The sequence below is a fragment of the Saccostrea echinata genome, unplaced genomic scaffold, assembly GCF_033153115.1.
Source record: "Saccostrea echinata isolate AGI-Se365-2 ecotype Australia unplaced genomic scaffold, CSIRO_AGI_Sech_v1 ptg000054l, whole genome shotgun sequence".
Lineage (NCBI taxonomy): Eukaryota > Metazoa > Mollusca > Bivalvia > Ostreida > Ostreidae > Saccostrea > Saccostrea echinata.
The window spans coordinates 65,348,519-65,370,730 of NW_026889803.1; the positions used below are offsets into that span (position 1 = coordinate 65,348,519).

The window sequence follows — 22,212 nt, forward strand, 5'->3', positions numbered from 1 at the left end:
ACGTTACCTAGGTCTAGCAAACTAAAACAAAACGTGTATAGTTATTACAGTAATCAGGTAATACATTGCAAATATTAATATAGAATTTGTCTTGCTGTAATTGTTAACAATTATTTTAGCAATACCAGAAGATAACTACGGTCACTATCGAATGATCTTATGTAATATCTATATATTTTAACATGGTACCAAATAATACCGAGTACGCATAAATAAAGTTAAAATACAGTCAGATTTGATAAAATGTTTTATCTATTAGTACATGTATGACATATTGAATTTTAAACTCTAAAATTGAAAGGATATGAAATGCATCTACATGTATTAAAATAAGACAAGAACTTGATGACGATTAAAATTGACCAGATGAAATCTACACTAGATGATGTTTCTGAATTTTTACATTAAATAATGATCCCCTGTCCACAAAAATTCACCAAGAACTTCAGCTTTTTTCAATCAAGTCCTATGACTTTATGTCCTTTTTGAATTTTCGTCAGTTTTTTTCTTTGTAAAACGAGAAAACGACCCCGCTTTATTAGCAATAGAATCAAAACGCCGTTTTGCAAATCCTCCAAATCTGGCAGACCCATGGGCAATGGAATCCATGCCGTATCTCTTAGAAAATCCCCCAAAGTAACCCGAAACATGGCCCACAGAGTCAAATGGTCTGCGCTTTGAGAATATTCCAAACTTTCCTGAATGTGCAATGGAGTCAAACGATCTTTTTGCCCTTGATAATTGCTTTTCATGATTGACAATGGTAGAATCTACGGATCGTTTAGAGAAACGCCCAAAGTGGCCGGCACCATGTGCGATGGAATCGAAAGACTTCTTTGAAAATCCCCCGAACCCACCTTGTTGATTATATATGGAATCCAGGGTCCTTTTAGAGAAACCTCCGAAGGACCCTGTGTCGTGTGCGATGGAATCAAAAGTCTTCTTCTTAGCAAACAAGCCGTGTGTTCCGTATCGATAGTTATTGTACATATATGGAATCCTTTTAGCATTAAATTTACCAAACCGTCCAGCTTGATAGGCTATGGAATCAAAAGGGAACCTTTTTCTGAAGCGATGGAATGAATTTCCTTTGTAGCCTATGGAATCAAACGATCTTTTCTTGTTAAACCGATTAAGGGAAGACCCATACGCTATTGAATCGAACCCCCTTTTGTCAGCTGTTTGAGAATCATCAGTATTGATGAGTTTGAAATACACTGGATGATCTCCCCTATGAGATTCATTGCCCGTGGAAGTTTCTACAGTCCCAGATTCACTCATCGAGTCAGAGTCAAAACAAATGGCCATGTCACCATACTTTTTAGGTAATGGAATACACACCGCTCCTTCAGTCTATAAAGAAAAAGATCAGAAAAATTAATCAATGTGATTAAACTGGAGTGACATTAATCTAAACACAGTTCGGTAAAGGCATTGTCCAGTTAATTAAAACCCTCTGACCTGTGTTGTATTTCATGTATGTCATCAACTTTACATGGATGAAAGCATTTAGTGTCAACACTAGTTCTTAGACAAAGTTTAAAGGGGATAGAGTAAATTAGTTTAATTAGAACCGAGGGGAAGTTCGTGTCGAATCAGTCCATTTCCTTTCTTAATCCACGAAGACGAGGCGATATGTTAAATACAAGCTGAAACTCCCCTGTAAATTCTATTTTTGTTAGAAAGGCGGGGAAATAATGCTTGGAATGCAACCAAGTGCCCTTCATGTGTATTTCATGTGAAAATTAATACTGATATTTATGAAGGTTTACACTGTAAAAAATGATGTTTAACTTGTGTTTAATTTTTAAACAGTCGTGTTTTACAATTAAACATGGTGGGTTTAAATACAAAACATTAGCGTTTAACATATAAACACGACTATTTAAATTGGTGTTCAATAAGTAGGGTGTTTAATCATCCATCTTAAACACACAATGTTCATATGCATCAAATCAAAAAATTAAATTAGGTGTTGCTTCTCAGTATTGCTGTGTGCATTTGCCATTTGTACAATTCTTAATCTATGAAGTATTTCCGTACATACTAGTAGGTATTTTTCGACACAGAAAAAATACGAATAGCTAGGCAATACGTTGACTTTAGATCATACCAAAAGCAATTACAATTAACATTAATTTATGGTAATTTTGTGCCAAAAATTCATAAATTTCATAAACTGTTAAAGGGGAAAGAGAAACATATATTATGATGACTTTTATAATTTTATCAATATTTTAATCACCGGTGTTTAAAATGAGTGTTCATTTCTTAACCACCATATATTTATAAATTAAACACATGGTATATATATAGAAATTGCAAATTAAACACCTGTGTTTAATGCGTTATGATAGAAAATGACGCAATTGATTATGTCATAACATGCCATTTGAACGCAGAAGATGCAGAATCACGCATATACTGGCAAAAACACCATATCTAACAAGGAAACAGGAGGTATTTATACATTTCTTTATATAAAATCTGAAAAAAATTGAATGCTTAATACATTAGAGATTTATACTGCTTTTCATTTATGAAATGCAGGATTGTTAGGCCTATCGTCTGAGTGCAAATGCGGCCATGTGCAGCGGTCGGCATAAATTATTTGTAGTCTTTAAGTATATTGCGATATCTAATTAATTTGCAGGGACGTTCATCTCTTATTGTGAATCCTGAGAAGAATACATTACTTGATAAAGGAAAGTGATTTTAAACGAAGATCACACTTAACCTTGAGAGGTGAGTTTAAAGGGCATTTCAAAGAAAAAGGGTCACCCCCTTACACACACACACACACCCTCACACACACACAAACACAAACATCATTGTTTCTAGCCTACACTAGTTTTGGGTCTCCCAGTAACATGAAATTTAAGTAAATGTTATCCAATTACCTGCCCTTGATAAAATTTATGCTGCCTATCACGCATTATTATGATTATTTGCTGACCAAACATAACTTAACACATAAGCGTTAACAACACTTTTCATCCCCTACCCGCGCATGTATTCTTTAAGGAGACTTTACATTTTTGGGGAGTGTTGTTTACATGATAGAAAATGCCTTTGGTAGCCCCCCTCCCCCTTCTCTTAATTGTTGCTGTTGGGTTGCTCCTGCAGGTACATTCATACAGTGTAATTTAAGTTGGTGTGAAGGATAACAATTTTTTTTTATCTCAACGTATTCTTTTACAGATAATTTTCTGAATTTGCATAGTGAATATTTTTTATCTATCTATTTTTCAGGATATTTCTGATAAGAAGGAGGAATTAGAAATACTAAGGTTGAATAAAATTTTGAAGAATGGAAAACAGGAGATCATCATCCGTGGCAGAAGAACCTGAATTTTACACACAAGCAGAGGAGACTGTTTAACTCGCTTAGAATATTATATGAAATTTAGTGAGTGACACCCCGGCAGCTCTTGTGAAGTTGCAAGAATATTTAATGAATTAGTCGTTTACAGGTAAAAACTGGAAATTTTCTTCATTTGGTTAAAACTCTGAATATTAGTGAAAGTAAAATTATACAGTTACAACTGGATTTATTAACTGCAACACATACACAATGTATATATCCCGTACCCAGGCAATAAAAATACATTTTCAGTCTTTGTGCATTATATTTAATTATGAATTTTTTTGTTTTATTAAAAAAGATGTAATGGACGCCCTGCCCTGTCCCTTTTTTAAAATAAAGTTTCAAAATTTTATTCCTGAAAAATAATATTTCATTTTAATAAGCGATTTTTCTATTTCACCCCCCCCCCCCCGGCCACCAATTTTATTGAATTTTAGTTCACATGCAGGTTTTAAATGTTCATGCTAGTTTTTTTTTTGATAATTCTATCTTTCAACTTGAATTGAATTATGTATCTACATGTGTGTGTTAGCAAATGTGTTGATAAATTGTTTATAAAGTTTGAATCTCTATTCAACATTAAATCATTTATTAATTAAGCTTTATGTACATGTTCATCATCAAGCACAGTGTGTTTTGTACTGTTTTATGTTTGTTTCAAATAAAAATGTTGAAAACTTATAAACACGTATCAGTGTTTATTTATTTTGTAAATTAAACATGTTGAAGTGTTTAAAAAATGACGTATAAACATGTTTAAGTGATTATTATCTGTTGCATCGAATAAACATGTTTAAGTGTTTAAGTGTTTAGGTTGAACGTGTTTATTAATAAAACATGAAATGTTTAAATTGTAAACACGTACGGTGTTTATTTAGTAAACTACTTGTGTTTATTCAGTGTTTAATCTTTAAACGTTTTGTGTTTTTGAGGTGTTTAGTATTTAAACAGAATGAGAAAGAAATATTTAAATATTAAACTCATGTGTTTAGAATTTAAACATTCTAACGTGTTTATTTCTTAAACACTTCACGAAGTGTTTAAATTTTAAACGTGTTAAAGTGTTTATTATCTGTGGCAATTTGGTGTTTATTTTTAAAACACTTATTTTTTACAGTGTAGTATTTCTAAAAATATAATATTTTCCGATCTGAACACTTTCTAGTCCAAGTGAAAAATCATTAAAATAAAATAGAGAAAAGATGCTTCGATTTATGTAAACCAACTATCATCGACGACAAATTTTACTCCCCATCCGCAACTTTGCGACTGGGAAAAGATTCTACTGGTATATAAATGATGGTTCTCAGAGAGAAATGTTTGTAAGTAAAAGAAAGTCTCGAAGATATTTGATGATACAGAACACAATAACTTTTTTTTGAATTTTGCTTTGTTCTCATCAAGTACATGTATATAAAGATACAGGTATAAACATGCAGATCGGCAAGGAGACAGGGGTCCAAAGAAAAGGGGGAGGGGACAGAAATTTGCCAATATATAAGTACTTTACTAAATAAAACAAAGCAAATTTATGGATGTGCCCTCTCAAAACTCCCTCCGATGACCTTTTTTTGCTTGTCAAGAATTTAAGTATGATGTCCCCCTCACCACCTCCCAAGCTGAAATTGCTTTTTATAGAACTGAGACGGCTGGTCACGCTATGCAACTACAACTCTTTTCTTCTACATCGGGTGTCCCTTTAAGTTTAACACATTGTTTTTAGGGAATTCAGTAATAATATTACCCAATACAAGCAATACTAATCTGTGAACAGGGCAGAGAAACAAGAGCCCTGGAAATTCCAGAAGTGGGATCAGGTGCCTAGGAGCAGTAAACATCCCCTGTCGACCATTCGCACCTGTCGTTAGCCCTTAATATTTATCAGGTAGATAGAATAATTTGTAGTGAAATTTAGTTTTAAAAGCAATGGCTTAGCAATTGGTATCAATCTAATTAAAATTAGATGTTCCGAATCCGCTACCGCTTCTCAAACCATTCGGGGTCACGTCAGAGCGACCTTTCGATTATGAATAAACATAAAAATTTTGGCCAATCAGATTCAACCTTCTGTATACCATTCTAAAATTAGTTCCACGGCTACTTCTTTACATTATTGATGCTCAGTAGACTGTCTTACGATGAATTAAAGTAATTTTGGTATAAATTGAACTATAGTCCGCCAGTCTGGCATTCTTACCTGAATAACGCAAACGAAAATGTACAAACTACTATATATCCCGCACGTCACATTCATATATAGCACGATCTTTACCATGCAAATTTTGTTTACTACGAAACCCTCGGGCGTTTAGGTTTGGCAGTAAAAAAAGAATGGGATGTTGTTAGATGTTTGAGAAGCGGTAGCGGATTCGGAACATCTAATTTTAATTAGATTGCAATTGGTATGAAACATGTAATAAAAAACACACATTGATAAGTTATATTTGCAAACAAAGTCATTTTATAGCGACCATAGAATTTGCGAAATGCTGACACTTAACGAGGTTGTTGAAATCCCCGTAAACTCAACTTATTTGTCATAAGCCTGCCTCGGTTTAAAGCCTCAGAGCATTGTCTTGAGTATTGTATAAGACGGAAGATATAAACGCCATATGCAGGTGATTGTGGAATATTACTACACAAATAAGGAAAGTTGACAATGGAAAAGCCTAAGTCGTCTCGTTTAGTTGTTAGTTGGCCCTTATCGTCTTTAGTCAGTAAAATATAACAAGAGGCCCAGGGGCCACATCGCTCACCTGAGCACTATGGCTAGGAAAAAGCAGAAATCAGTTCAGTCTTGAAAGGTTGAAAAGTTTAAATATAAAAGTGGTTCAGGGAGGGGGGGGGGGGCATGAATTGCACAAATTTGAATCTACATTACCTGAGGATGCTTCCATTTAAATATGACCAATTATGGCTTTGTTCTTGAGTAGAAAATTTTTAAAGATTTTTCCTATGTATTCCTATGTAAAACTTTGATCACCCATTGCGGCCTCACCCTTACCCCCGGGGATCATGTTTGAACAAACTTGAATCTACACTATCTAAGAATGCTTCCATATAAATATGACCAATCATGGCTTTGCTGTTCTTAAGAAATAGAGTTTAAAAAAAAAAAAAATATTATGTATTCCTATGTAAAACTTTGATCGCCCATTGTGGCCCCACCCTATCCCCGGGGGTCATGATTTGAACAAACTTGAATGTACACTATCTGAGGATGCTTCCATGTAAATATGACTAAACATGGCTTTGCTGTTCTTGAGAAGAAGATTTTTAAAGATTTTTCCTATATATTCCTTTGTAACACTTTGATCGCCCATTGTGGCCCCATCCGACCCCCGGGGGTCATGATTTGAAGAAACTTAAATCTACACTACCTGAGGATGCTTCCAAGTAAATATGACCAATCATGGCTTTCCTTTTCTTGAGAAGAAGATTTTTAAAGATTTTTCCTATATATTCCTATGTAAAAACTTTGATCGCCTACTGTGGCCCCACCCGACCCCTGGGGGTCATGATTTGAACAAATTTGAATCTACACTACCTGAGGATGCTTTCACATAAGTTTCATATTTTCAAGCACAGTGGTTCTTGAGAAGAAGATTTTTTAATGATGCCATTAATTTTTCACGAATTCATAATTATCTTCCCTTGGAAGAAGGCGTGGCCCTTCATTTGAACAAACTTGAATCCCCTTTACCCAGGATTGCTTTGTGGCAAGTTTAGTTGAAATTGGCCCAGTGGTTCTGGAGAAGAAGTCGAAAATGTGAAAAGTTTACAGACGGACAGACAGACAGACAGACGGACTACGGACAAAATGTGATCAGAAAAGCTCACTTGAGCCTTCGGCTCAGGTGAGCTAAAAACAGATGTAGCAGAATCTGTGATGTCTGTTATTTCGAGTTCATTGGGATAAGTCGAGTCGACATATGAAAGGAAATAGCAATAGTTATTTTATAAAAGTTAAACGTCGTCGATATATTTGAATGTCGATTTGAAGGCAATAGCGACTATTTCTTCTTCTCAGGTTAAAAGTATTAAAACAGGTCAACAAATAAAAGAGAAGAATTATCGCCCATAGAAATTCCAACAAAATAATCATTACTGTAGATTATTGTTCAGTGGAACTAAAAGATTGCAAAACATCACAACTAAATTGAATGACAACATTCAATCAGTGAAAGCAATAAGTTTAAAACCATGTTCAAAACTGTCTTATTTATAAATATCTGTGAAGATGGTCTCAGTCTACAAAAAATTCTTTGATCTCTCTTGATGGTACTAACTTATCTCTATAAGTAAGAACATGGGTGACGATCTTCGCTTCCAACAAGCCCTGTATCCCCAAAGACCAATACATAAAACGATCTACAGGAGGAACGCGATGTGTTAAATGGTCATAATGGTCGTTGTGTCCCTCCAGAGAGTGGACAGAAACCTAATCAAAATTTACTACGGATCATCAAGAAAATGGAGAAGAGAGATACGCAAGAAATTGAACTTCGGTATTTAACCCGATAAATGTGCTGGAAACCATGACAAACACTTAATTTTACAGGAAAGGGACATTAATTCGTGGTTTTTCCAATCGGTATCAAACCACGTGCTCAGGTTATTTCATTATTCTTTCGCAAAAAATCAGAAAAATGACTTGAAAGAATTTTCTATGTGACAGTTATTAAAAGTAATTTGATCAGAGTGGAAAACAATCGCTTTAATTTTGTATAAAGTTCATGTAAATGAATAGTAATGAGACAAGAGCTTCCTTGTAAACCTATTAAGTATAATAAAGATCACAATCCCAAGACAATTCTTAAAAATATTCGAATGCAAGCAATAAATCTTCCATTTCAAATGCCAGATAAAAATTTAAAAATCTATTTAAAAAATAATAAAATTATACTTAAAAAATAAAACCCCACAAAGATTAACAATCCTTTGAAGATTCCTAGAAATTCTATCCGATTATTTTTTTCCCCTCTATTCACAGTATTCTAAAATTTGCATGTATAAGGGATATTCATTCTTTAGATGTCTTTCTCACATAATTTTGATTTTTCGATCCAAAATCCGTATCATGACGACTAATCTTTATAATAAAATATTTACAATTCTATGAAGCATAAATTCAAATAAAAGTTTCTCGGAAGTATCTCGACAGCGGTCTGGAAATAAATAGACTTCACTAGCTTCTAGAAGATTTCATTTATCTTGTCTCAAAGCTTTAAACCTTTCTTCTTTAATCTTGTAGGCTTTTTTCCCCAACAGACAATAAATCCAAGCCTCTGCTCCGGTGTCATATGGCTAAATTTTAATACCATCGGAAAAAACAAATAAAAAGGATCGTGCTCACACGTAATGGACAAGTAGTCTTATAAAGCCCGACACGGATTGTATTAAAAGTGCCTTTTCTAAACCCTTTGTCTGTCAACATGTAAAACACGGAGCTCATATCACAAGAAAACATTATCTTTATAGAAACGAAGTACAAGGGTTCATATAGATACTATTCTGTATGTATAGTGATGTCATAAGTAATTCTATCTTACTGTAGAATAAAAGCTTGTTTATTACTTAGTAGCGTGTCTACTCGGATACTGAAGAAGACGAACATTGGATTGCGATCCATCTTATTTAGAATGCATTGAAAGGTTTGAAAATGTGCGGAACATTGGGCAACATTGATTTAATATCAGGCACATGCAGTTATAATTGATGATATAAACTAAGATGCATTTTATTTAGAAACAAGAGCACAATGACTACTCAAACATCACGGAATTATGGTTGTTAACTTGAAGCTTTTATGTACGGCTACTAAAAAATGACGAATTTAAACTGGCAGTTTCATAGTCTGCAGACTCAATACCTAATGCTTAGAATTCGATAGACGGTTTCTTCACATACTATATAATAAAATATGAGATGTCTTCCTATTGTATGTATGATTAAATTTTGACTTTAAAAAATGCGTTATGAAAAAAACAAGAAATACAGCTTTCAGTTTTCATAATCAGGTAAATAAACGAGTATTTTCCTACCCTGTAAGATTATAACATAAGCCTTTAAAAGAAAGGGTAGAGTAATTATTTGGTTTTATGTTATTTCCACATAATGTTAGAGAGCCGTATAAACCGTTTGCTTAGAAATCTTATTTGAAAGACTATTGTGACTCGCTGCGGTCGTAGAAAACGTCACGTCCTGTTCCTTATGGCATTAAGCATGTTCTAGGGACCGGATGTAATTAACAATTTGTTTTGTGCGTAGTTGAATGATTAATTGATATTGAGTAGAATATATGTTCAATCAAGGCTTTTTTAAAAATGTTTTTTTTTTTCAAATTTTAGAATTTAATATAAAAGATACACTAAGAATGTGAAAAATGTAGCACTGAATACGTCAAAAACTTTAATTTGACAGTCTCTATTGTATGCCAAGCCCTTTTACAATCTATCATGACAAGCCCTTTTGCTATTTATTTAAAAAAAGATATCTCTTTTTGATAACGAGAAGTACTTAAACTAAAAGAGATATTTTTTAGCCTAACTAGATATCCCTTAACTCTAGAGAAATACATTTAAAGGTAGAGATACATCTCTTTATCGATGTTCAAAAATATTTCTAAGATAGAGATACATCTCTTTATCGATTTTCAAAGAAACATCTCTCTAAGTAATAGAGAGGTATTCATTTAGATTTGCAAAGAGAAGATTTCCCTCTAAGTTAAAGAGCCATCTCTCCAAGTTAAAGAGATATCACTTTTACAATGATCAGATAGTGTACAATAGAGCATAAATGAAGGGTACAACCGTACATTTGTAACTGATAGTGCAGTTGAAAGATAGAGAACTTTGTTGGAAAGTAAAGTAAACTTGACTCATCAAAACGCTTTGAAACAAAGTCTTAATACTGTTCGTTATCCCCATATATTTCACTTAAAAAAAGATGTACAACTGATCTGAATAGGCTTGAAAATTGTTTATTATCAAACTCATACTTGGAAAAGAAAATCGAAAACTGACACTCAACTATTGAAAAAGAAATACTTTCGGGCACTGATGAGCAAAAAGCAATTTAGTTTTCTCTCGTTGTTCTCTGGCTCTGATTATATGACAAGATCAGATAAATCATAATTACAAGTTTTAATCAAAGTGAATGCACTGACTATAAATCCATTCTTAATTTGTTTCTTCTAACGAATTCAATATTTTTAGTTCACATATTACTTTTCCAACAATATACATGATCTGAAAGTTATGAATCCATCCATTCAAATATTTATTATCAGAGTTTTTTTATACCATAAATAGCGTCAACTTTGCTTACAAAGCAGTAAATAAAAATAACAGAGGGCAAAAGAAAATAAAAAGAAATAAAAACCCAATGAATCAATCCGATAGAATCTTATCCTACTTACTTTTGAACTTATATAAACATAACTCTTAATTATGTAACACACTCTTCTCCTTAAAGTTCATACTAACACAAAAGCTAGGCCTTTATTGACTGAAGAATCCTCTACTGAAATAGCCGAGACAAAATCACGGAATATTTTTCATAAGCAAAATTCTCATAGGCCTCAACGTTGGTGTGTAGTATCTTTCATCAAACAAACTCTAAGGACTAGTTTCTGGAGTTTCTATACAGCAAAGTTATAGCTTTGATTAAAGTTTGATAGTTTTAATTTCTTCCAATGACATAGATCTTGTCCAAAAAATCATTATCGCTTCCCCTTATCTATGTATATAAAACTCTCAAATGTCTCTTTGTGACTTGTTAAGGGCCCCTAAAAGAATTAGATACTAGTATCTTCCCTCCTTTTTGTCCAGCTTAAGTTCTATGCTTGTGTAACACACCCTCAGTTTATTCTTTGAACTATAAACATCCAATAGTGTTTTTTTTTTCAAATCAGGAAATTCTACAAAATTAAATCTCTGCTTCAAGCAAACCAGTGTGCAAATGGATATTATAAAACATACACACATATATTTTTGTTGTTCATTTCTTTTATTAGCATTTCGTCTTTTTTTTTTTTTTTTTTTTTTTTTTTTTTTTTAAAAGTAGAATTTACATAGCACAAGAAGATAAGCCACTGCCTTTTTTCAATTCAAACAACATGAAGAATCGTTGGCTTAAGATGAATATTTAAGTCTTATTAGTGCCAAGAAGATCAAATTAATTTTTTCCCCAGACATAACATCGATATAAAACGGGGCTTTGGGGTGGGGGCTCTCCAGCATTAACTTTCTTATTTAAGAATTTCCAAAACTAGTTAATTAGCAAAAATTCTGTGCGCATTCATCAAAAGATAGCAATTGTATGTCATCTTTCACATTTGAATGAAAAAATTTCGACTTCCGAAATATCAAGATGAATGCGAAATTATGAGATATTTCAGTATTCTGTATTATGCCAGTGTCACCCTGCAGGATGTAGCAGCGATTGGAATGAAAAGCTACCGAGTTCATTCTCTATAATATTTCTATTTAATAATCTTCTTCAACACGAATTCATAAAAACAAAATGCCACAGCACGAAATGTGCAAAATATAAAACAGATTAAATCAAGCTCTATTTGATAAGAGTTCTTAGAAACTAGATAATCTTTTGAAGGAATATTGTAATTATTCCAGTTTATTCAGACGATATCGAAGGAGCTAATTGGGATTTTCTTTGCAAGAAAGAACCAAAATTTGGTTATTGAATTTTACAAAAAGATGCCCTCGGTGTCTATCGTTAACAACATAGTAAAGGATTGATGATACAAGATAAAGTAGAAAAAATTAATCGAAATTTTAAAAAAAAATCCAAGTGTTATTTTTGAAGATGTGCTTTTGAGAAATTTGAATAAAAATTATGCAGCATTCATCAAAGTTTATGAGTTTTGAAGAAGTAAAGGGTACCCAAATCCAGTCTTCACTGCAAGAAGATTCTTGAAGTGAACATTCAGAGTCGTTTAGATGAGGACCATAAAAGAGAAACATGAAAAATTGCAATAAAATGATTTTATATGACCACTGGGCATTTTAAGCACATCATCCAAAATCATGTAAACAATTATTTTGAATCTGAGAATTGAAGAAATGTACAACATGGAGATAGTTTTAATAAATGATGCCTTAGCGACCTTTAAGGCCTTCAAGTCTTCGACTATTTCACGAATCAATATAATTTAATACCCAAACAGGTTTTTCTCTTAGGATAATTTCCACATTTTAATGATGATCATGCAATAAAATCTACATAAAATTCATTAAAACTGTCAAATACCATCATTATTAAAACCTCGTGTGTGGATTGTGGAGATTAGAGAGTTTAGTACCAATATATTGTCGACAAATTATGAGTCCTGTTAGAATAAAACTTATTAAACCATACATGAAACAGACTTTTAATTCTCCCAGATTGTTCTGCATCGAGAGGAAATATTTTGACTGCAACAGAGATAAAGTTTGGAGGTCATATATTGACATGGCAACGATGCTCAAGGCTTATATACGCATTTAGTAGAAATTGTTTGAAAATGAATGTTTTGCAAATATTCGTCCACTATTGACATCGAAATACTGTATTGCAATTTTGCTTTAAACCAAATCTGAAATTAGTTTTTAGCTCAATTGATTGAAATGGAAACATAGTATGTTTTAGATTCCTAATGGTTCAGAGCTCTTTTGTCTGTCAAGATAATATTTTTTCTTCTTAAATGCTAACAGCGTCCACGTGCTCACCCAATGTTTAAAAAGATATTATTTTCTGAAACATAAACGAATGATAAAAAAGTTGTAAAAGTTCTGATGACACAAAAAGTAGATCATTAGTGAATCCTTTCTATTAGGATAGGTTTTAAAATTTATATCGAATATCCTGTTTTTAAAAGCGAATACCAGGCTGTATTTGCAGCCGTTCTTAGAAGGATAACAGCTATTTTCATGTCCTTAATAACGCCGTCTGTTGAGGTGATACACGTTTGACGCCACAAGTGCTCGTCTTTTCTATTTACAATGTATATCCGTTATTGTTGGGTTCACGCCATTTTTTTTTTTTTGCCAAAGATGCTCATTTTTTCATTTACAAAAGCAAATGCAGGTAAACGTGTTTTTTGAAATCATGCTTATTTTTCGTATTCTCTTTGAATTAATAACTTTTCATTAATAAATTGGATGAATTATAATATAGTGTTCCCAGAAATTATTGAGAATTTTTTGTAATACTTATTCCTAAAATAATGGATTGATGACATACGTAAGTTAATGTTAGTATTATTATGGAGAGGACTTATATAGGCAGTGCCTGCTGTCCAATCCTATCATGCATAATGAAATATTGTTTAAATTAATTAATGTTAGTATTTCATTTAATGATAACACCTCTTACTTTCTTATGATACAGTTTTCATGGATAACCTCCCGTGTATTTTATATATACTTCCTTTTGTGTGCTATTGTTTAAATAACTGCTTTTGAAAACAGAAGGCCTTTAACATGCATTAGTAAGGGACTGTTAAACCTGGTGATATTTGTAAAACAATAATTATTTCACTAAGTACTTTGTATTGTGTGTACAAAATATTAAAAAAAAGGAGAAATTCACTTAAGGAAAAGAGATGATACGCCAAGTAAACTAATATTTACATATCAAAGAAGGCATGCATATGTGATCAGTAAAGAACAGCACTATGTGTAGAAAAATAGGGTTACATTCCTAACCCTACCAGCTATTTTCCTCTGTTGAATTCCTTTCCATTTTTCAATATTTTGTCACACGTAAAACAAGAGTAAACAGTGAAATAATCAGTGTTTCAGAAGAGTCAGCACTTTGAAAATTCATCTACAATAGGCTTTCTGTTTTCAAAAGCACTCAGTTTGAACACTAGCAATGGATAGGAAGTATACAAAGTAAATGGGATGTTTCCATGAAAATGGCACATAAGAAATTAACAAGCATTGTCCTTCGATAAAAAATTGATTTACAACTACAAATACTTTATTTAAAAAAATTTTTTTTAACTGTATTACTGAAAGAAAAAAAAAACGATTTTTTTAGTGGGAACACTATATGTAGCTGTACACTGTTTCTTGAAAGAAAAATATTCTGGGAATAAGGGGCATTTTACAAGTTAAGAAATTCTTAGGAATGCAAGTGCTTTCACAGAAAGAAACACAAACTGAAAAAAAATCTGTTCGCATTCCACGAGAAAATCAATGCTAACATAATAGAAAAAAATGAAATGAAGAAACCCTTAATGTTAAAACAAAACCTTAATGTAAAAGTTTAATGTTGGTTTCATTGCAACTCTCAAGGTTTAAAAAATATCACCCTTATTGAAAACATTTTTTTTTTGTACATTAGGGGTCGTCATGGGGTTAACGTAGGCTCGTACGATAAAGTTAAAAAAATATTAAAAACAGTTGTCTTTTTTTTTAAAATTCAAATTCAGTAAAACTTTTAGCTAAATTAAATATTAGATGTTATCTAAACAAAGAAAGTAAGATCAATTCATAACTACCCTTTTCTACTAGATAACGTGTGTGAAACAACAGCAGTACAAAATCCGTTGAACAACAATTTCAAATGTTTCTTACTGAATATATATTGGACTAAAAGATATGTGGTTATACCGGTATATACTAGTATATCTACTATATATATTTTTCTTTTTAATACCCAGAGAATATCCAGGAGTCAGTAAATACTATATAAATTCATATATCGTTAGATTCAAAATATTCTCCAGCTACTGCGATATTAAGCAAAGGGAAGTTTGATTTCTATGAAAACCATTTATAAATGAGTTAAGTATAACAGAAATAGAACTGAGTTATGCTATACAAATACATTTGATGTTCTTTAAAACTATGCATATTTTCTTTATTATATCTTTGTATACCCAATTTCACATCTTTGTCGTATAATTTGACTTTTATGTGCCAAACCTAACAATATTTAGCTTTCATAATTTTGCTAGAAAAGAATTTACTTGTCAATAAAGTTCGTGGTCTCCGGTGATAAACAACGTCATTTTCTACTCAGTTCATTTAGCTCTTTCTGCCATTGAAATGTTTTGGATGTCAATGTTTCTATCTTTATACATTCTTTAAATATGTATAATTCATCTGATTATAGCAAATCTGTTCAGTATACAGAGTATCATATGGAGATAACGAACAGCAATCAGGCTCACAATTCCATAATCTGATACAATACAAATTGGGAGCAGAGCAAACAAAGACCTCTAAAACTTCAGAGGTGGGATCAGGTGCAACACCGTGTGCCCCTTGTCATGATAGGACAAACGGGAAAATCCGTAGACAATTCAGTATGTAAATAATGGTCTAACAATAAGTTTGAAAACGTCTGTCAGCATATGACTTAATGATAGATTGTAATTACTGACAAGGTCATTGTATCGATCATAGAACTTGCGAAATGCCGACTTAAAAGGAAGGTTGTTGATATTCTTGTTTCATCAACTCATTTGTTAATAGCTTGCCTCGTTTTAGCAATTGTTCGTACGTAAAGCTTCCATCTTGATCAGCATTTTAACCCCCATCCCCCACCCTAAGAAATTCAACTTCTGAGCATATTGTCTGCAAGATTTGAACCAACAAATGCATATGGTGTTTATATCTCTCATCTTATTCGATACTCAAAAGTATGCTCCGAGGACGATCAATTTTTAAACCGAGGTAGGCTTCGGACAGATAAATTGATGTTACAGGGATTTTAACAACGTCGTTTAAAGTTAGCATTTCGTAAATTATATGATCGTTATAATGACCTCGTTAGTAAATGTAGCCTATCATTGGGTCGAATTTTGTTGATGTATTTCATACCAATTGTTGGGCCTTTGTTTTTAAAATGAATTTGACTATGAATGTTCCTTCTACCTGATCAGTACATAGGGCTCACAACGGGTGTGACTGGTCATTAAGGGATGCTTAATCCTCCTAGGCACCTGATCCCACATCAGGATTTCCAGAGTGTTTTGTGCCCTATTCAGATTTGTATTGTTCATGGATTTTTTTGAGATTAATCACTGTTCGTTATCTTCACCTCTTTCATTTGGCATACTTAAAAGAGGGTGTTGCAGAAACTCGTGATTATTCCCTAAATCGAGAAGGTCATTTAAATACCCACGACGCATGAAGAGTTATCTCTAAATATAGATAATGCTACGTAGATGACTTTATTTATACGACGGGTATGTCCAGCTTGTTATAACGAAACATTTCACATTTTATGTTAATATCATGCATAGTTTTTCCTAAATAGACTCGCACATCATTTTGAAAGATGTACTGTAAAAAGCGTGCGTTAATATTTTTCTATATATACAAATGTGTCCAATAATTACGCTATTGATGCAATATCCAAGAAATTCCATTGAGTCATTTCAATTTATTGTTTCAATTCAAATCTGAGCCACTAATTAACAGAACAATAATGAAACGAAATGAATATGAATAAATTAAATTATTTTAAATGATAGTACTTTATTTTTTAAGATATTGCACTAAATAATAACATTAAATGTATGTCTTATTAGTTTTAGACACAATATCAAAGAAAACAATTTAATTCTGCATGCATTTAAAATATTACCCATTAACTTTCTGACATTCTCTCCCTCTCTCTTTCTCTCTCAAGAGAGTTGTTACATTGTACTTCCATTATATAAGAAAAAAAATGTATATACCAGCCATTCCAGAATTCGAACCCATTCTCAGGTAAAAAGAATCTTCGCATAGAGTCCACACGCTTTACCACTAGACCAGCTCTGACACAGAAGTATAGTGTGCTATTTTATGTACACACTTTTCATTTCGGGTGGATAATAATTTTTCTTCGATTTTTGTGATTTTCAAAAATATGCCTCTTTGAAACAAAAATCGGAAATGGCAGTTTTGAAGAAAAGTCCTGTCTCTTTATGCGTATATCAAATTCATTCTGTTTCAAGGAGGCAGTTTTTTCAGAACAATGGGGATTCCCTATTTGAAAAACAGAAAACTTGACTTATTTTGCTATGTGACTAATTTACACTTCTTTTAATGGCAAATTGGTAGTCGATATGCATTTTGCAAATATTGTTCTACATTGTGCTGTATAAACTGTTGTATCTGAAAAAAATTAAGACCGTTTTCTGTAACTTAAAATTTTTCTTTTAAACTGCTACAGCTTTAGGGAAAATAACAAAAGAACTGCAACATCCTCTTTATTCTTTGCGTGCAATTAGAGACTTGGTAGAATTTGTGGCCATTATTTCGCACTGTAAAAAAAATCGCACAAAGGTTCTTCAATCATTGAGACACGGATTAAAAAAGTAGAATACAGTAGATGGGCGAACAAGGCCTGCAAAATGCCTTTGGTGCGACAAATAAGAAAGTAAAAAATCAAATGTCAATTATAGCACAATTTTCTTTGATATTTCATTTAACATTGACGTGTACTTTATGTTTAATCTACACAATTTGCAACAATCTTTACAATTTTAATTATTCGTATATGAAAAAGCATACACACACTTAGACCATTTCATCATGCATACGCGGTTTATATCTCTCAGTTGATTCGAAACACCAGAGTATGCTCTACGTATGAACAATTTCTAAAACGAGGTAAGTTATTGACAAACAAGTTGATGAAACAAGAATATCAGCAGTCTCGTTTAAAGTTGTCATTTCGTAAGTTCTATGGTCGATACAATGACCTTGTCAGCAAATACAATCTTTCACGAAGTCAAATGCTGACTAATTGTTAGGCCATTAATTACATACTGAATTGTCGACGGATTTTTCCGTTATTTCCTGATCATGACAAGGAACAGACGGCGGATGCTCACTCCTCCATGGCACCTGATCCCACCTCTGATGTCTTAGAGGTCCGTGTTTGCTCTGCTCCTATTTTGTATTGTTTAATGGACATTTGAGCTCGAATACTGTTCGCTATCTCCACATATTTCACTAGAACATGGTTTTCTTACGAGTGAATCTTTTTTGAAAGTTTATCCTCAAAGTATACGTAAAAATATTTTTTTTCGGCTAACAAAAATATGGAGCAAAGACCCACTATATCTTATAAATACACTTCAGAGATATTTGAAGTTCATTTGTCAATGGTCATAGCACAAACATGATTTAAATGCTAATTGTCATGAATTGTGAAGACTAGCGTGTTAGTCTCAAAGAAAAAAAAATGATACTCCAAAAATACCGCAATTTTAAAAAAAAAAGAAAAGAAAATGTTTTGTCGAATTTTCCGTAGACAATTTTTGGTTTTCAGAATTTTATGAATTTCAACAATAAGAAATTTACTCTAAATACAAAATTCACACACTGAATATGATATTTATACTTTTGAAGCTATAGGCAATTTGCACACCTTGTTGGTCCATCTCCAGATTGGAAGTATTTACTATAAGAATAACACTCACTCACCTTTTCAATAAGAGGTAAATACTTAAAGAACACTATAAGAATAACTCTCACCTTATCATCAGCGGTAACGATCCGGCAGGTGGTTTGTAGAATACCAAGGACTAACAGCCTTCTCAGTATAGATGCTTTCGATAGAGACATGTCGTCTATTACTGGCACTCATGAAGAAATAAGCTAATTTTAAATATCGTCCTCTGTAGGCGGTATTTTGCTAATGTTTAATTGGATATCGCTTAACATCCGGGCATTAGAGCTAGTATCGTCACCCGTGTTAAGCCTGTTAAGGAGTTTGTTGCAATCGATACGAGGGACAATTTCTATTATCTTCAGATTAACTGTTCCTTTGGCTGATCATAAAGACGCAATAATAGCAATTCTTGGACGGAATCTTCCTGGGAACAGTTTGTTCTCTCTGTCATAAATGTTTGGAATACCGACGGGATATTAGACTTGTATTCTAATCTTTTAAGTAAACCACTGTAAGACAATTCTTATATAAACCACTAAGATTTTTCTCATTATCACTGTACAAATTACGAGGACTTTTTATAGTGTCATGTTGAAGAGCTAGAAAAAAGTTTGAGACTACTATAATCAGATTACTAAACTGATCAGTAAACCAATTGAAAAGTATATACATTGTATTTTACAGGATATCTGAATGTATCCAGTAATACACAAGGGCGCCGCAAAGCGGAGCATCCCCTCGCAAAAGAGCCTATCAATCCTGATATGATTTATTACTTGCTTAACTTTTGTTAACACCCCCCCCCCCTTACACACATACACGAGCTTTACTATATCCTCTCCAAGATTTTTTTTTTTTTTTGCAAGGGAAACACAATTTAACTTTTTATATTTTCCTTGGAGAATACTTTTTATAATTCTAAGTAAACAAAAAGTTGACACTAGATTTTGAATATTGAGCATGTTGAGTTTTGATATGGTCCATGTCATGAGGTATGTGGACGGCTGCTACAGTTTGATTTATTATTAATCAGTGTAAATTTAACTATTTAAGCAGTGATCATTATTCATGAATGATTTCTGAATTATAACTGAATGCAAGTACCATGCTTTGCAGCTATTATTGTTTAACTACATCTTCTGCCTTGGTGCAGTGAACAAAAACGTTAATGTTGATTTTCGAAATCCGTAATTGGCGACTTCACAAGCTACATGTATGTTGCTAAATATATAGTGATTGGATAAGAGCTGTTAGGAAGTAAATGTTTACATGCTTAAAAACTACCGACAATATTCGTGGATACGTAAACCTGAAATGGACGACTTCACTGTACGTAGGTCATCGTAATTCAAGCTAGATAGCTAAATATGCAATCGGATCACCTCGCCCTTTTCCGTCGCACGCTTTTTTCTAGCGTGCGACGGAAAAGGGCGAGGTGATCCGATTGCTGAATATGATGTTAACAAAAATTTCGAACCCGATTGCACACAACTCAATTATAATTTACACTTGGAAAAGCAAAATACTGTATATACTGTAATATTTTATTATCCCCTTGTTCAGTTTTATTTATGTGATTGGAATATGAGAAGATCAGACAATAGATGAATAAATTAAAAATATACATATTTCAAGGCAGAATTCGATCCCGATGCAAATTACGTCACTTCCGTTCGCACATGACTAACTAACACACACACACAATTGCGTTACTATCCCCTCCAACTCCGTTGCGAGGGGATAATAATTTCTTTTGATTAGTAAAATGCAAGGAAAACAACAAGCTTTTTTTTTTTTTTTTTTTTTTTTTTTTTTTTTTTTTTTTTTTTTTTAAATTAAGATTGCACTTATATGAAACTCGTCTCTTTATATAAAGTAATTGAATAGAAGCGTCAAATCAGATATCACAGGATTTTTATTCCGCCAAATTAAAAAAAAAATAAAATTCAATTGCGATGTGAAAGGAATACCGGTGTACATCTGAAGAAATAGCAATTTTGAAATTTAACGTGTTTTCAATAGAAAACTTGCTTCTATGAAAAGAATTAAAAATTTATTCAAACAGTTTATTAATGTCTACAATACAAGAACAATAACCAACAATATTTCTAACAATGTCAACATTTACTTTTCAAATTAACTATTTATTCAAAAAAGAAGAAATTACCCATATAGCACTAGAACACATAATGTTTCAATTCATTCTATTGATATTGCTCATTTAAGAAAATTTTGCCACCTTTGTGTTGCTAGTAACTTTGAAAATGATACAGTTAAACCTCTGCCATTGAAAACATCATAAACATAATCAGTTACTCGGATCAAAATAAAGAAGATACCACATAAACAATTTAAGGTCAAATGAAAATGTATTTTTAAGCGCAAGTTTAATTAAGAACATGAAATCAGTTATATGTTGACTAAACAATTTTACATTTTCAAAGCTATCCATCGACATTGTTTAACTCACCAAGGTAAAGCATGCAGCACCAAATGGAAAATTAAACGTTATGGGATCTCTAGAGAGATGAAAGAATGTCATTCAATAGTACCCATTTTTTATGATTTGTTTAGGAAAAGGTGCTTTTATGGAGCAGAATTTATTAAGAACTACAAAAAAGAAGGTTGTGGCTTTCAATTCGAGGTTTGGATATATCGTCAACGTTTTATCAATTAACAATCTCATTTAAATTCCTATGTTGATTCGATACATCCTATTGAACTCGAAATAAAAGACACCATAAAGTCATACATCTGTTTATTTACTAGAGAAGGACATTCATGACAAACTATCATCTTAACTTTATGATAAATGTGATAACTTCAATTTTCTATCGCCTCTTTTCTTATTTATGTAGAAATATATCATTATCACCCGCATATGGGGTTTATATCTCCCAGTTTATTTGATATGCAAGATCATGTTATGCGTCCAAAAAATTTCAAAACGAGACAGAAAAGTGGCAAATAATTTGATGATAAGAGGATATCAATAGTAAAAAGTCAACATTTCACAAATTCTATGGTCGATACTATGACCTTGTTTGCAGATACAAACTATCATTAGCTAGGTCGAATGATAACCGACGTCTTTCATATAAATCGTTAGGCCATATATCTCACACAAGTTGTGTACAGTGTTCTTCTGTTTTCCGACCATGAGAAGGGGCATACGGCAGGTGTGTCTGGTCGACAGGGGATGTTCGCTCCTCCACGGCACCTGATCCCGCCTCTGTTTTCAGAGGTCCGTGTTTGCTGTACTCACAACTTGGACTTTTGAACACGATTAATGTTCGTTATCTTCACATTTCGTGTAAAACATACCGACGCGTCAATATTTTTGTCTCATGTGTAATGAATCAAATGTCTATCTTAGTATGTTTCCCCACGGGAAGAGACGTATTGCTTTCTGTACAGTGTAGGAGTGATTTGAGGCAAAT

At 32.7% G+C, this 22,212-nt stretch overlaps 1 protein-coding gene across 1 annotated transcript; it reads right to left on the bottom strand.

Moving 5' to 3' along the window:
• Window positions 1-229: 229 nt before the first annotated feature.
• Window positions 230-18,980, bottom strand: LOC133205628 (uncharacterized). Its single transcript, XM_061341468.1, has 2 exons — window positions 18,856-18,980; window positions 230-1,353 (listed from the first exon to the last, which is right to left on the bottom strand). Exons 1-2 carry the CDS (start codon window positions 18,943-18,945, stop codon window positions 475-477), a joined length of 969 nt encoding a protein of 322 aa, XP_061197452.1. The 5' UTR covers window positions 18,946-18,980; the 3' UTR covers window positions 230-474.
• Window positions 18,981-22,212: the final 3,232 nt, after the last annotated feature.